Source organism: Gymnogyps californianus, chromosome 21, assembly GCF_018139145.2.
Source record: "Gymnogyps californianus isolate 813 chromosome 21, ASM1813914v2, whole genome shotgun sequence".
Taxonomy (NCBI): domain Eukaryota; kingdom Metazoa; phylum Chordata; class Aves; order Accipitriformes; family Cathartidae; genus Gymnogyps; species Gymnogyps californianus.
This window is the reverse complement of record NC_059491.1, coordinates 5,813,049-5,827,719: the sequence shown is the minus strand read 5'-3', so window position 1 is coordinate 5,827,719 and position 14,671 is coordinate 5,813,049. Positions and strand designations below refer to the sequence as shown.

At 44.3% G+C, this 14,671-nt stretch overlaps 1 protein-coding gene across 2 annotated transcripts; it reads right to left on the bottom strand.

The window, feature by feature from the left end:
- Nucleotides 1-838: 838 nt before the first annotated feature.
- On the bottom strand, nucleotides 839-7,450 carry TARDBP (TAR DNA binding protein). Of its 2 annotated transcripts, XR_007767589.1 has the most exons (7): nucleotides 7,390-7,450; nucleotides 6,680-6,932; nucleotides 5,762-5,925; nucleotides 4,630-4,770; nucleotides 3,135-3,305; nucleotides 2,167-2,754; nucleotides 839-1,682 (listed from the first exon to the last, which is right to left on the bottom strand). XR_007767589.1 is itself a non-coding variant. In XM_050909327.1 (6 exons), the coding sequence occupies exons 2-6, from the start codon at nucleotides 6,915-6,917 to the stop codon at nucleotides 2,224-2,226; spliced, it is 1,245 nt and encodes a 414-aa protein (XP_050765284.1). In that variant the 5' UTR covers nucleotides 6,918-6,932; nucleotides 7,390-7,450; the 3' UTR covers nucleotides 839-2,223. The 2 variants fall into 2 exon arrangements, 1 of the variants encoding a protein (XP_050765284.1); XM_050909327.1 differs by having other exon boundaries at nucleotides 839-2,754.
- Nucleotides 7,451-14,671: the final 7,221 nt, after the last annotated feature.

The following is a 14,671-nucleotide window of genomic DNA, read 5'->3' as shown; positions in this document are numbered from 1 at the left end:
TAAATAGGTTAAAAACTGTGTAAATATCCATATTCAGAACGCTCATAGCTACAGTATAGTAGTATGGTGTCTAAAAAATACGGATTGAGCTTCAGTGGGTTTCAAGCGCAAGTAGATTAAACAACTCCTCAAGCTCCTACCGCCAGTGGAAATAATCTTCCACCAGTCTCTGCTGGAAGATCCTGCTCTTTGTTAAGAAGCTGCCTCTTAGTTGACACTTCTGCACCTGTAATAAACTTAGTTTTTCCAATTAAGACTTCTGTCAAAGTCTGTGTACATTTACTAATGCTTTATTCAGCTGGAAAGTCTTTCCTGTGGCTAGTTTTAAACATGAATTTATAGCTTTCTTATGGGCTGAAAGTGTTGCAGAACCCTACTTCCCATGAGTGGACTGGTCTAAAAGCAAGTTAAAACCATACATCCCCAAAGGAGATGCTGTGGACAGAAATACATCTTCACAGCATTTGTCTCCCCCAACCCACTTCTGATGAGGAACTCCAACTCCTAAAAGAATAAGTAAGTAACGTTCCTTGGTACAGATGCAATCTGGAGGGAACTGCTTACCATTCTAGGTGCGGGTACCCAAACGTGTGGGAACTGGATTTTAGATATATACGTATCACTGAACAGTGCAAAAATACAGTGGATTAAAGTTGGGTGTCAGGTATCGATACGTGATGAGCGGTGGCTCCATTTGACTTGTCAACTTTTAGAGCATGCTTATCTGAAACAAACCGAATTACTGCAAAAAAGCTTTACAGAAGTTCATCTCAAAAGGGCAAAATTAATTAACTGCTATGAATTCTTTGCATTCAGGGCTGCAAAACAAAGACACATATTACTTAAATCAGTTTTATTTAAGAATTTCCTACAGTGACAAATCTTATAAAAAGCATCCAAACACGAGACTGCAGCAAACAGCATTCTTATGGATATCTTACAGACAGTGGAACTTCCACCCTGACGAGGCACACTGAGCTCGCTAGTGATCTCTGCTACAAGAGCTACTGCAAAGCACACCACAAGCTCAATGTTCTCATCACAAACCCCATCATCTTCAATTCACATTACCACACTTACAGATCATTAACAGAAAAAAAACACACACCATACAGCATTCACAGCAGTTGACATAAGGGAAAAAAAATACAAATATTCATTTCACATAACACATTCAACTAATTGATTAACTAGGTATAAAACCCACTTAAAGTCTTCCACATATGGATGTCCTTTGAATGCAATAAACACTCGTACTTTATTTGCTATCATTGCTCTCCGCACACTCTCTCACCAAAGCCACAGGATTGAGAGACATCTCGCCAAGTAAAATAAAATCCCTTAATGCACCACCAGGTCTCTGCATGCGCTCTCTCCTTTATCTCGCACATACCAGCCCTCTCATGCCTCGGCACCACCATCAATCCCACACAAGGTTTCAAAAGTTCAAACAGCCTTCTGGTTCCATCTCACAGCCTTGCGTTCATAGCGTTGATACGACTCCATGAAATAAAGAGTAGCGGATAAAAATGGAACACCCACCGTCTAAGACGCAGCATGTGCGGTGTGATGAAGTATTCTTGGATGAGAAAGCATGTAGACAGAAGTATTCCTAAGGCAGAATATTTACAGCACTGCTTTCAATGAAGTGCTTCTTCCATACACATTTGAAATGAGATGAACTGCGGAGATTAAATGAAGCCTTCATATCGTACTTTAGTATGGAGGGGAGACAGTGTTAAAAAAAACACAAACAAAACAAAAACGACACTGTGTTCTCCAGCTGGGGCACTTGGAGAGTCTTATGGTGGGATCAAATTAAAAACAAGAGGGAGAGAATGCTGTTTCTGACCAATGGTTTCCATTTTGAACATGCAAAGAATTCAGGTAGCCAGGAAACAAGGGATAAAGTATTACAAGAGAAACCTTTCCTATCAATTGTAGTGTTAGTTCACCTATCGGGCAAACAGCAGTCGACTTCCAAACATTCAGTATTCCAACAAGATATGTAACAAAACTTATAAAATTCCTTTTACCTTTCTTTTCTTTTTCTTTTTTTTTTTTTTTTTAAAAAAGAAAAATGTCAAAAATACTGCTGAATATACTGCACACTGAACAAACTGATTTGGAAAATTTTAGTATATATGTAATTTACAGTATACTTACCATGAGTTAGAAAAATTTGATTTCCCACCATAGAGTCAGTATCAGAGCCCACTGCATCTACATTCCCCAGCCTGACGATTTGGAATCCATGCTTGAACCAAAGCCTCCGTTAAACCCGCTGCTGGAGCCCGTGTTCGAGGCCGAGCCCCAGCCTATCGCTGCCCCCGAGTTGGAACCGCCGTAGGAGTTATTTCCTGAACTAAAGCCCTGGTTCTGCTCCCGCTGCATGTTGCCTTGAGGCTGGTTGTTTCCCGACGGCCCCGACTGGTTCTGCTGACTAGCCAGCATGCCCATCATTCCCCAGCTGCTCTGCAGGGCTGCCTGCGCTGCTGCCATCATGGCAGGGTTGATGCTAAAGGCTCCGAAGTTCATACCTCCACCCATGTTACTGCCCTGGTTGTTACCCAGTCCTCCCCCACCTCCTCTGCTGTTGCCAAACCCCCCTTGATTCCCAAAGCCTCCCGGATTACCACCAAATCTTCCACCTCTCTCTAACTGTCTATTGCTATTGTGCTTAGGTTCAGCATTGGATATATGTACGCTGATTCCTTTAATGATCAAGTCCTCTCCACAAAGAGATTGGGCAACCTATAAGAAATAAGGGATTGATTAAATGTATGTTAGACTTCTTTTTTTTAAATGTTAGTAGTACAAGACAAAAAAAATCCCACATGATTCTGAGCAGATATTTAACCTGCAAAGGAAGCATATGCATACACTTAATCCAATTTGAAGTGTTTTATCTTCACATTCACTACTACACTAACTGCAGTACAAAAACCCGTCTACAACAGCGTCTGAAAAGTGTGACCTTGGACAATTCAATGAATCAAATCAAGCTAATACCACTGGAATTCTCAAGACAGTGGACAAGTAAGTGTTCCGTGAGTAGTTCCAGAAATAATGCTTTATCAAGCTACTGAAACGTAGGCTGTCTAAATATGACGTTAAAATATTTTAAGACGTACCTGATCATCTGCAAATGTAACAAAAGCAAAAGCTCGGAAGGGTTTAGGAATGAAGACATCTACCACTTCTCCATACTGGGCAAAGAACTGTCGGAGTTCATCTGCTGTCATGTCCTCAGTGCAGCGCCCAACAAACACTTTTCTGCTACGCAAAGGTTCGTCAGGACTTTGCTGGAGAGAATTGAAGAGAAAAAAAAACAAAAACAAAAATCACAACTATCCTTGAGAACCAAGTTACATTATGATAAAGGCCCCTTTTAATCTAGCCTGTTCTGAAGACTGAAGATCAAGAAAGTTTGAGACTGTAAGTTAAAGACTTTAAAAAAAAGAAGTTCTGTTCAGAGAACATGCCTGCACCTTGGTACAGATGGAGAAGAGTCACAAGAAAATGAAGACGGGAGCAATACACAAGAACAGTGACAAGGCCACTGCAGAAGGACGCTTTTTTTTTTTTTGTAATAACTGCATATATACACACAGGAAGTAAACAGAAGGTTCAGGTTTGAATTCAAACAAAGACCCATTCCGATCTTCCCTAGGTTAGTTATTCCACCTGCTTTATTCTCCATTTATTCATGCATCAGACACATTAAGCAGCTACTGCTGGACATTAAAACACATTATTTTCAGATTTCCATCTGTACTTAATCCCCCCACGTAACTAGTTATTTTCCCAACACTTCCTCTTCACTTCCTGCTCACCCACTTCCTCCCTGTTTTCCTTCCTTGCTCTCAACTTGTCCTGTCCATTCACAGACTGAAAAGCCACATCCAAGAGTGGGTTATCAATCTGTTCATCTGCTCACCTAACACAGTTGCTAAAGAAGTGCTGTCCTGGTTTCGGCTGGGATAGAGTTAATTTTCTTCTTAGTAGCTGGTGCAGTGCTGTGTTTTGGATTTAGTGAGAATACTGTTGATAACACGCTGATGCTTTAGTTGTTGCTAAGTAGCGCTTATCCTAAGTTAAGGATTTTTCAGTTTCCCATGCTGTGCCAGCAAGCAGGTGTGCAAGAAGCTGGGAAGGAGCACGGCCAGGACAGCTGACGCGAACTAGCCAAAGGGATATTCCATACCATAGAACGTCATGCCCAGTATATAAACTGGGGGGGGGAGTTGGCCGGGAGGGGCGGATCGCTGCTCGGGCATCGGTCAGCAGGTGGTGAGCAATTGCATTGTGCATCACTGGGGTTTTTTTTCCTCTCCCCGCCCCCCCCCTTTCTTTTTTTGTTATATTCCTTTTCATTACAATTATTACTATTATTATTGTTATATTTCATTATTATTAATGTTAGTATTATATTTTACTTTAGTTATGAACCTGTTCTTATCTCAACCCACGGTTTTACCTTCTTCCCTGATTCTCCCCATCCCACTGGGAGCAGGAGGGGAGTGAGGGCGCGGCTGTGTGGTGCTGAGCTGCTGGCTGGGGTTAAACCATGACAAGTGCACTTCGAGTGTTTGGTAAAAATAAAACTAGCAATAAATACAAAGGTACCTTAGAATTGGGAAGTTTACAGTCACACCATCTTCCATCTATCATGTGCCGCTGAGACATTACTTTCACCTGGGTTTCATAATCCGTAAATCGAACAAAACCAAAACCTTTTGAGTGGCCAGTTTTAATATCCTTCTTAACCTAAGACAAAAAAACCAAAACAGACTTTTAGAAAGTTTTGATTATCTCACTGTATATGCCTACCTTTCCTTACAAAAATTACCATAATAATATATAGTCAAAGCAGGGGCCTGTGACACCTACAGATTAAAATTATTAGCTTGCCTTGAGCCCAAGCATAACCAAAAATGGGATATAAATATTTTGTACTATTCTGATGGCATAGCCAGACCAGCTGTATAAGCAGTGTGACCACCAAAGGGGCAAACACGTGTAGCTGCACACAGGAGGCACACAAGTAACAAAAGATAAAGAACAAGACCAGTGTATCAGGATCAGGTGAGATCCCCCTTCTGGGAGGATAAAAAAATCACGCATGAAGACAGAAGAAAACCGAAGCAGGTTTGTCATCTGACTTCCGCCATCAAAGAGCCCTCACGCCTGGCCAGGCCATCTCGGCAGCCAAGGCCGTCGAGGCCCCAGGCATCCCTGCTAACCGAGCAGCACCAGGTCTGCGGTACCACATGCACAGAGCTGATGCAGGATACATGCATTACAGAGTAACAGTCTGGTGTAGGCAGTGACAATACAGAAGTAACCACTAGTATGAAGCATGCTGTTACTGAATGAATTTAGTAAAGTTCTGTTTGAGAGTTTATCAGTCTTGTAAACACTCTCATCACAGCAATCTCTAATTCTTTAACAGACACACATAAATACACATATATTCAGCTACAATAATTAACAACAGTAATATAAATTAAAAAGCTCTTAAAAACACGGTACCCATTAAGCTGATCTGCATGAATTACCACTCCCAAATATTCCTGGCCATCTGTACCTACACAAGCCTGCAGCTACAAAGCTCATGGAACAAAATGCAACCTAGGAAGAGACACATAGCTTCAGATCTTCTGGGAGTTCATACAGCTCTGTGTGTTTCTACTGGCTTCGTCAGAAGACTGATTTTTACCTAACATCCCTCCTTACATGAGCTGCAAAAGGATTTTACCTGCACCATCAGAACTTCTCCAAATGTACTGAAATATTCCTTTAAGTCTTGTTCAGTGGTTTTCCAGGGAAGACCCAAGACTATTAAATCCGAAGTCTTCTGTACTGCTCGTTTCACTTTCACAGCTGATGATGCATCTGTTTCATCCATTTTTCTCTTATTATCTGAATATAAAGAAGTACATTAGACATCATCCTCAACTCTGGAAATTGCTTCCACTGATGATGAACCACATGGTATAAAATCATAGACTATGACGAGAAAAACTACAGACTATAAAAGACATGCCAGCTGCTGGGAGATTATTATTATAATACATATCCAACTGCCTACAAGTATAAGAAGAGAGGAAAGAACAGTCTACACTTAAGTCCTCCTCTAAAATGCAATTTGACTGAGTTAGTTCTGCGTTAGTTTACTGAAGTATTATCCAGTAACATTCACAGTCCTATAAGGACGTGAAGAAAACAGGAATTTTTAACAAGAAAATTTCATCAGCAATTTACTTCCCTTTTTGGGGGGTGGGGGGCTGGGGGCCGGCTCCTCTTTTCCTGAGCTTTTTTAAATAGTACCTCTGACCAAACCATGGCTTGAGGAGAAGCATCTGTGAGTACAGAGATCCCGTTACACCAGTCTTCGAAGGTCTATATAAGGCTGTGAACCCTCCAAGGATAATGCAAGACTGTGTCATTAAAGTGCTTGGATGGGTAGAGAGTTAAAAATCTTACTGCACATCTGAAAACTCAGTGGGGTCAAATCTACTCTGCAGGACAGGTACATGAATAAAATCGCTGAACTTCTGTAAATCAGAGGGTTCAACAGTAATATTGTTGCCATGCTAAATTAGCAGTGACTCACATGGACCTCTTGACTGAAAAAACAAGCTTGTACAAAAAAGCCGAAGAAACGAAGACAAACCTTTGGGATAATTCACAACATAGACCAGGTTTCCCCATCCGGCTTCCGGTGCGTGCAGAATGCCTTCCACCAGCCGGACCCCCCTCATGCACTGCGACACCGGGTTCCTGTAGCGCAGCCCGCACGCCCCGGGGAACTGGGCGGTCACTGTGGACAGCAGCACGGTGCCGTCGTCCTCCGAGGGGATCTCAATGGGCTCATCGTTCTCGTCCTCCGTCACCCGGATATACTCCGACATCTTTACTGGAAGTTACTGAAGTACAGGAGGGGGGGGAAAAGCAGGCATAAGCAATCACCTTGCTTCCCTTGATTTGGTTTTCATCTTTCTAGCCTTAAGGCATAAGCCCATTTGTATTTATTACACTACAGGGTACACCGAAATGCGTTATTCATTGACGCTGAAGCCTCGGGCCCTGCCGTACAGACAGACACACGGACCAACATCTCGGCCCGTCCCGGAGCTCGCGGAGGGACCGACAGCGACGGCTCCCCGAGGCAAGGAAGAATTTTCCAGGGCCGTCGCAGCCTCCCCAGCGGGGCGAGGGCCGAGATCGGTGACGGGTTGAGAGGAACAGCCCCCCTCGGCCCCACCGCCTGCCAGGGCCCGCCCAAGCCTGCGACCTCCGGGCTCGGCGCGGCCCCCCGCGCCCAGCACCACCGGCGGCCCCGGCCCGAGTGGGCCCCAAGCGCGCCCGCCGCGCCCCGCTCACCAGCCGGGGAAGGGAGCGGCGTCTCCGAGAGACCCTCACCGCCTCCACCGCTCACCGGCCCGCTGCCCTCCGCTGGCGCCGCACAAAATGGCGGCCGCGGCCCCCCTCAGAGGCCGGGCCGGGCCGCGGGGCGAACCATTCCCAGCTGCGGGGAGGGGTTACAGCGGAGCGAGTCCGGCCGCGGGGAGCGCCGTGGGCCCCGACCGCGCTCCGGCAACGCGTCGCCCGCGTCCAGCCGCAGCCGCAGGCTGTATTCCCGGGATGGAGGCGCCGGCAGCGGCAGCAGCCTGCGAAGTGACCGTTCTTTGCCCCGCTCCCCTCCAGCGACGGGGCCGGTGGTGCGGCCCTACCCGCGCCTGCGCGAAGCGCGCTGCGAGCGCGGGAGCTGCCGGGAAGGGGCGGTGGCGGGGCGGCTCCGGTGCTCTGTGCGGGCCGGGGGGGGCCCTCCCCCGGGAAGGGGGGCGGGATCACACACACACACACACGTGGGGACGGGAGGTCCCATCCGGGCCCGGGGCGAGCCCTCCCTGTAGCACCGCCCCGCCGGCCGGGGGCGGCTGTTCCCGGTGAATGACGGCGATAACAGCAGAGCCCCAAACCCGCACTGCGGCTCGGGCCGGCCCCAAGCGGCCCAGACTGAGGCGGGTCTCGACAGCGCCAGCCTGGCGTTGCGAACGGCGGCGCGCAAAGCCGCAGGCGGTGTAAGGACCCGCTTTCCCGGTAACGGCCGTCGCTCAAGGTAAACGGGGTAGTTTGTAAGGGACCCCACGGCCGTACCGGCGGCTCCCGCCGCCCGCGTGGGTGACTCACGGAGGCCGGTCAGGTCCCGCTCTCGCGGGAGAGGGGACGCAGGACTTTGTGCGAACATCAGCCGCACGCTCGGCCCCGGCTTCGGAGCCCAGCGGCTCCCGGGGCAGGCGTCCCTGGGAAGGGTCTGATAAGTGATCTGCGGAGAAAGAGGAGTGTGCAGGAAACGGAGACTTCCCGGTGTGCAAAAAGTCTTTTCAAAGAGCGGCAATCCCTCTCTCTCTCTCATCCCCGCTACCAGAAAGACAAGAATGAGTACACTTAATTTGTAGCCAAAAAGAGGACTTAAAACAAACAAACAAACCAACCACCAAAACCCCCACGCTCTTTCTAACAAGTCCTAACCGATGAAGCAGTTTATTCAGGGAAGATGAGGGGTCTCCATCACTAGAGAGAAGTCTGCCATGAATGATCTTAGGCGTACCGAGAGCTCTTTCAGTTGGGCAGGAGGAGACACCGTATGTACTTTAAGATCCCTTTTTCACAGAACGTGATGATAACATTAGAGATGCTGAGTACGGCAATCGCTGAAGTATCTCAGGATCAGCCTGGAAGTGCCCGTGTTTAAGGTTATCTGCACTGTTAGCGTAGGAGGCAAACCCTGTTGCCAAAAGACATGAATGAGCAATACCAGCTGAGGCATGCTGCCACTCGAATAGCATCGTTCTGCGCTTGGTAGGAAGGGTTGATCCGACATGCCTCTGTCTGCAGATCTCCTGCAGGCATTCCCTGAGGATCTTGGGAAGAACTAGATTAACCAGGCTGACTAATGCAGACAGTTTCATGGCAGCTTAGCTCTGTATATCATATTTAGTGTCTTAGTCTGACACCCTCCCCCCCCAACTGATTCATCACTCAGAACTGATGTCTTCATTAATTCTTCCAGATGTTTGGGGGTATTTTTTCTTGCTTCTCTCCCCCATTCACTGCCCTGCTCTGACCTTGTATAAAACAAATTTGTAGGATTGCTAGAAGTTAAAAAAAGCTAGTAGTTCTAGCCCTGTCCTTTAATACCTAGTAAGTGTTTGCTATAATATGGCTTAATCCTCTCTAGACCCAATCTCCCCTTACTTAATGGAAAGACTTAATGGTTATATCTCATTATACAGTATTATAAACTTTAGAACTCCAAAGCCATTATGGCTAAGGGACACTCATGTTCTTGCTGCCACTTTTCTGACTCTTAAAAAAAAAAAAAAAAAGAGATGTGCAGAAGAGCCTATCTACATACATCTTTCTAAACTGCAGTCACAGGAAGGACTGCTAGCTAGGCTACCATGGCAAGCCTTCTCTGCTCACGTAGCTTAAACAAGTCTGTGTGCAAAAGAACTATGCAGAGGAGAAAAACAACGGTGGCAGGAATATGGCATTTTCCACCTGGTCTGGTTCCTTTTATAAGGTTAATCATCTGCTTTGAGTAGCATAACCCTTGAGATAAACACGCCAGTTTTGGGTTTTTTTTAACTTTGCAGTGATAATACTATAAAGCTATAAATTAGTAACTGTTCTACAGTTTTAATCAATCATTTTGTATCTGGATAATTGCCATTCCACATCTCCAAGTTATTTTATTCTGATACTTTAATATTCTTATCTGGTCCATCAATCACAGTCACATTAGTTGCAAGTCACACCAGAGACATCTGTAACACAATCAGTTTTCATTACAAGATATATGTGAACAGGAAGCCACACAGGGTTGTCATTAGCAGAGCTGTAAAGTCCTGCCTGCCATCATTGTAGAGAAAATAAGTGCACTGCAGAGCTTTCTCTAACCAGCTCCGCTACTTAACCAGTGGACTATACCACGCTATTATAAGGAAAATAATTCTACTACCTTCTTCCCACTCCGTTCTCCTTATCTGTTCCTTTGTGACACTCATCTGGTCCACATGTGGGCCATGTTCCCAGTGCTCATCTAGCTTGACCTTCCTTGCACCGGTCTCCTAAAAAGTAGTAAAAATAAGTCTTATTAGTAACGAAAGATAACCCTACTGCTAGGAAAGGCTAATCCAGTCCGTTGTATTGATGTCTTCTGCTGAGTACTTAAGACTCCCACTTAAGATTTCTTCAGTTGCAAAAATTGGCTCCCAGCACCACTGAAACCTAGCCCATCTATGCCCATGTAACTTTAGACTCAGCCTTATCATTTAATTACCATTTTTCAGCAGAGTTCTGAGAGGACCTGACTAGACACAGGCAAACGAGATAAGCTAATGCTCCGTGTAGGCGTTCTCCTGAAATTCCTACATTTTCTAGTCATCCACAATATACATCCCAAATCCAGTTCTGGTGTTGCCAAGTCAGCGCTGAGGTAGTCAGTGTTGTTTGAACATGCTGTGAGGACTGAGCAGTAATTGCAGCGTGTCAACATTACCTACTGCACCATTTTGAGTCAAAGCTATAGTTTAGCAATGACGCTATTTGAAGAGGTTGTCATGGCATTCAGCCAGAGTGACCTCTGTCTAACAAAGCATCTGGTGGTAATTTCACTAATGAGCAGAGTAAGCATCAACCCTGAACTAGATTTCATGCAGGTAAAAGCTTGGAGAGAGCAGTGAGCTCGATGTAGCTTGCTGGCTGTAAAACAGACACTGAAAGAAGAGCAATTATTCACAACAGAGACTTCTGCCCCAAGAGCTTGTTCCTCAGTTTTGGCAACAAACAAGCTTAGAATTAAACAAATGTTACTATCCACTTTCTGTAAGAACTGGGCTTCTTGCAGTGCTTTCCTTCTGTTATTTTGCATTATGATTAGATTTAAGTTAAGCAATTAACAGTAGTATTGCTCTTGAAGTAACTACACCAGTGGGCATACAGCTAGTTAATTCACTGATTCCCTCACACTGGCAATTTGGAGTGCCCATGGGTGTAGACAAATGCAATACCGGTGCTACTAGCCATCATGTATATTGACTTAAGTGCGCCCACAGGCACAAAACAAAATGCAATACAATAACTATTTGCCGCTCTAGGTTAAGTGTGCTCATGGGTACAAGCAAACTCGGTGTAACGATCAGCTGTTCACCCTCCCAAAAGCACTTGGGATGAAAAACAACATCAATGGGCATCTAAATATAACCTCATGATAAAAAAAAAAACCCACCACACAACTGTGGGTACTGAAAAACGTGGAGGGCCTATTTCTAATCGTAGAGCAGTAAAAATCAGGAGGATTTAAGGAGTGATGGTATGTCAGTGGAGTCAGAATCTGGCCTGATTTTGCCAATAGTTAATAAATCCTACCTCTCACCCTTACTCAGTGGAAGTCTGTTTTTTTCAACATCAAGTTTCTCCTGCTTTATTCTGAGCATAAGGAGGATGAAGACAGTTTCCCCTCTCTGGACGTGAAACAAGTGTCCTCTACAGAAAAGTCTGAGCTAATAGAAACATTAGATTCTCTGTGTTGGTTCTCATTCTAAATACATTTAGCAAGGGGAATAAAAAAAAAAAAGGCTCGTTATCACTGTATCCCTAGGACTGTGCCCTTAAGTAGTCTGCATCCTTTTGATCAGCCTTACCCTATTCTTTCATACCTAAGCACAATCTTCTCTACCACATGCACCAAATAAAGCCCACCTTGAAGGCAGTTGCCTGAAGGAGCAGGACACCTTTCTGTTTATTTATTTCTCTTTGTAATTTAAAGCCATTTGAGCCTCTAATTAAACAGATACTATATCATAGAAAAGGAGGCACTGTTCCCTTGAAGGAACAAGGCCAGTAGTATTTCTTTTTTCCTAGCTACAATTGAAAATCCATTCACACACAATAAAAGTAGTGTTTTACAATACTTACTTTTTTCCCTTTTTCTTTGAAGAAGCTTTCACTACAACCACAGGGACATTTGCAATAATTACTTCTTCCCCTTCCCAGAAATACCTACCATAAATAGAGCTTTCCATACACAAGCAAGTTATCAACATAAAAATTTACTAATACCTAGCAGTCTAGAAACAACTACTAGAGAAAAGCTTCCCTTAAACAAAATAAGCAGCTTCCACCTATGTAAAGTACCTGGAGAGATCACTTAGTCCATGGTTCTCACAGTAACACTCCTAATCCCCTTAGTTGAAACAGCATCTAAGACTTCATTATAGTGCCTGAAATATTTCAGGCAATTTTCCCATGATCCTATAAAGCCATGATTTCAATTACCTCATTTTTAATCCACCTGAGATGGTTTAGTCCTGTTTCTTAAAGGGGCAGAGTTTCTGTGTTCCTTTTGGTTCATGTCCTTATTTACTTAACTCTTCCAAAACTGCTTAGAACGCGTGATGTGTTTTTTAATCTCTCAGCAAACACAATCAAGGTCAGATTTTTTACATGCTTCGCTCTTGTGAAGACCCGAAAGGACTCGGTGCCTATCAGTCTGGGTCCTTTCAGCCCTAGTAGCTGTTTTGGAAAAAACCTTTGGCCATATTTCCCTAACTGACACACTACAAAGAGTTGCTGCTGCTACTTGTTTTACCATCAGACAGATGTTGAGTGTTAGTGGGACAAGAAACAATCAGAATAGGCAATTAACTTCTCTGAGGATGAGGCTGATTAGATTGCATGTCTTTGAAACAGCTGGGGTCAACCATCCAGGTGTGGTGGTGTCCTGGCTGCTACTCAACAAACCCAGCCCTATCATACAAAAGGGTTGGCCCTGGTGGGAGCTCTGTTAGGAACTAAAAATGTTATGTAGTAATTGAAAACCCAACAATGGTGACAAAAGGCCCCTCTGAGCTCCATAGCTACTGCTGGCAATGGGGCACTGACTGCTACCTTTGTTTCTGAGTTGTGAAGCAGGGTTCAAAGCACAACAGTGCTTAGTATCCGACATCTCCACCCTCTTGTTTGATTGGTACCTGTGGGAACTGTCAAATGTTTGCATCTTGTACACAGAGAATGCAAAATTAACTTCTGTTTTGTTTGGCAGAGTCACATCAAACCATCTGCAAGTCACCTCCCTTGCCCTTCTGGACCATCCACAGCAGAGCCTGGGAAGAATTTCTGCCTGTGATTCTCAGAGGTATCTAGTCAGTTCCCAGAGCTAAGTTCCTGGTGAAGATGTGCCAGGCATCTTCCAAAGGAATTTGTTGCCTTTCACAGTGTACTGGAGCTGGGATTCAGAGACTTTTTTTGCTAGATCATGCAGTAACTCCCAGCATAGAAGAGCATGAACTTCCGTCAGCACAGATTGTCATAAACCAAAGGACAAAATCGACAGACTGGGAACTGTGCTAGAGAGCTAGCTTCAAGTCTGTAAAATTGCAAGTGTCGGTGTGTGACAGATCCTAAATATTGAATACAAACATTAGTATTTACTGTGGAGGTTGGAAATAGACTCCTTCAAAGGCAAAGCCGCAGGTGGCTTGGGTAAGATGTAGCAACTATTCCTGTAAGACCTGGAATAGTGTGAAGGACAACTTTGGCAGGATCTGTTCAAAAGCTGTTTTGTCTAGTTTTTCTTCTTTGTTTTTTTCTTTTCTTTCAAGAAGTGGGCAGACAGTCTGGGGTAGTTTTTTGCTGGTTTTGAACGATGCACACTGAAGCAGGAGCTCAAGTATAAGACAAAGACTGTTTTTAAAATGGCTAGGTTTTACTGCCTGGTGATATTTTTTCGAAGTACATTTACTGAAGATTTATGTAAAATCTATCTTTTGTCTACTTAAAATATGTCAAATGGATGTACAGGGCAAAATTTAATGCATATGGGTTTTCATTATTTTAAATCATTTGCAATATAAATGATTTACTATGACATCAGACATTTGTTCTTTGGCTTTCCACCATAAATTGAGGCCCACCCAAATTTCCAGTCTTAGCTATATTTCTGCATTCCCTCCCCCAGTATCTATAATCTCAGTTCTGTGATTCTTCATGTAAATGACTTTCAACAAGAAAAGGAAGAGAACACATAATTTGCCTTAATACAGGTAATTTTGAAAGAGGAGCAGGACCTTTACATGAGAAATAGTTGACAGCCATGGAAAGGGGAGAACTAATGCTCATAGAACAGAAAGTCATTCTTGATGAGAGTGGCAAGAGCTACTGATCAACCAGATGTGACCAAATGGACTTTTTGTGCAGTTGAAACTGCCAGAGGTGATAGACTTCTATCTTTCTCTTTCTGAATTTTTTCATGTCTTTTTAGTGCCCTTACATTTATAATGCAATTAATCCAACTCTGGCCAATTAATGTAGGCAACCGTTTGGAATACTGAGGTATTGGGGTAAGCCAGGTTCCCCAAGGTCATTCTGAAAGTCCCTAGTGAAAAACTGGCGACACCTGACACCCAGAATTGTGCTTTCATGACAGACTTTCTGCTAACAGCTATAAAAATCTTGAAACACTCAGATTTTTTGAAAGACCCCTTGGAAAACTGCATTCATTATCATGTTTGCTGGTTGTCTTATGACAGTTAATGGGATATAGACCTTTGGACCCATCAATAGCCTATAATTGAAGCCTTCCCAGCTCAATAGGTCT

What these genes read in the sequence shown, in the direction of transcription:
- TARDBP (XM_050909327.1), bottom strand. Translation starts at nt 6,917, where the DNA reads ATGTCGGAGTATATCCGGGTGACGGAGGACGAGAACGATGAGCCCATT. An exon ending in TGTTGTGAATTATCCCAAAG is followed by an intron (nt 5,926 to 6,679) that starts GTTTGTCTTCGT and finishes CTTTATATTCAG; the next exon opens with ATAATAAGAGAAAAATGGAT. An exon ending in GAGAAGTTCTGATGGTGCAG is followed by an intron (nt 4,771 to 5,761) that starts GTAAAATCCTTT and finishes TTTTTGTCTTAG; the next exon opens with GTTAAGAAGGATATTAAAAC.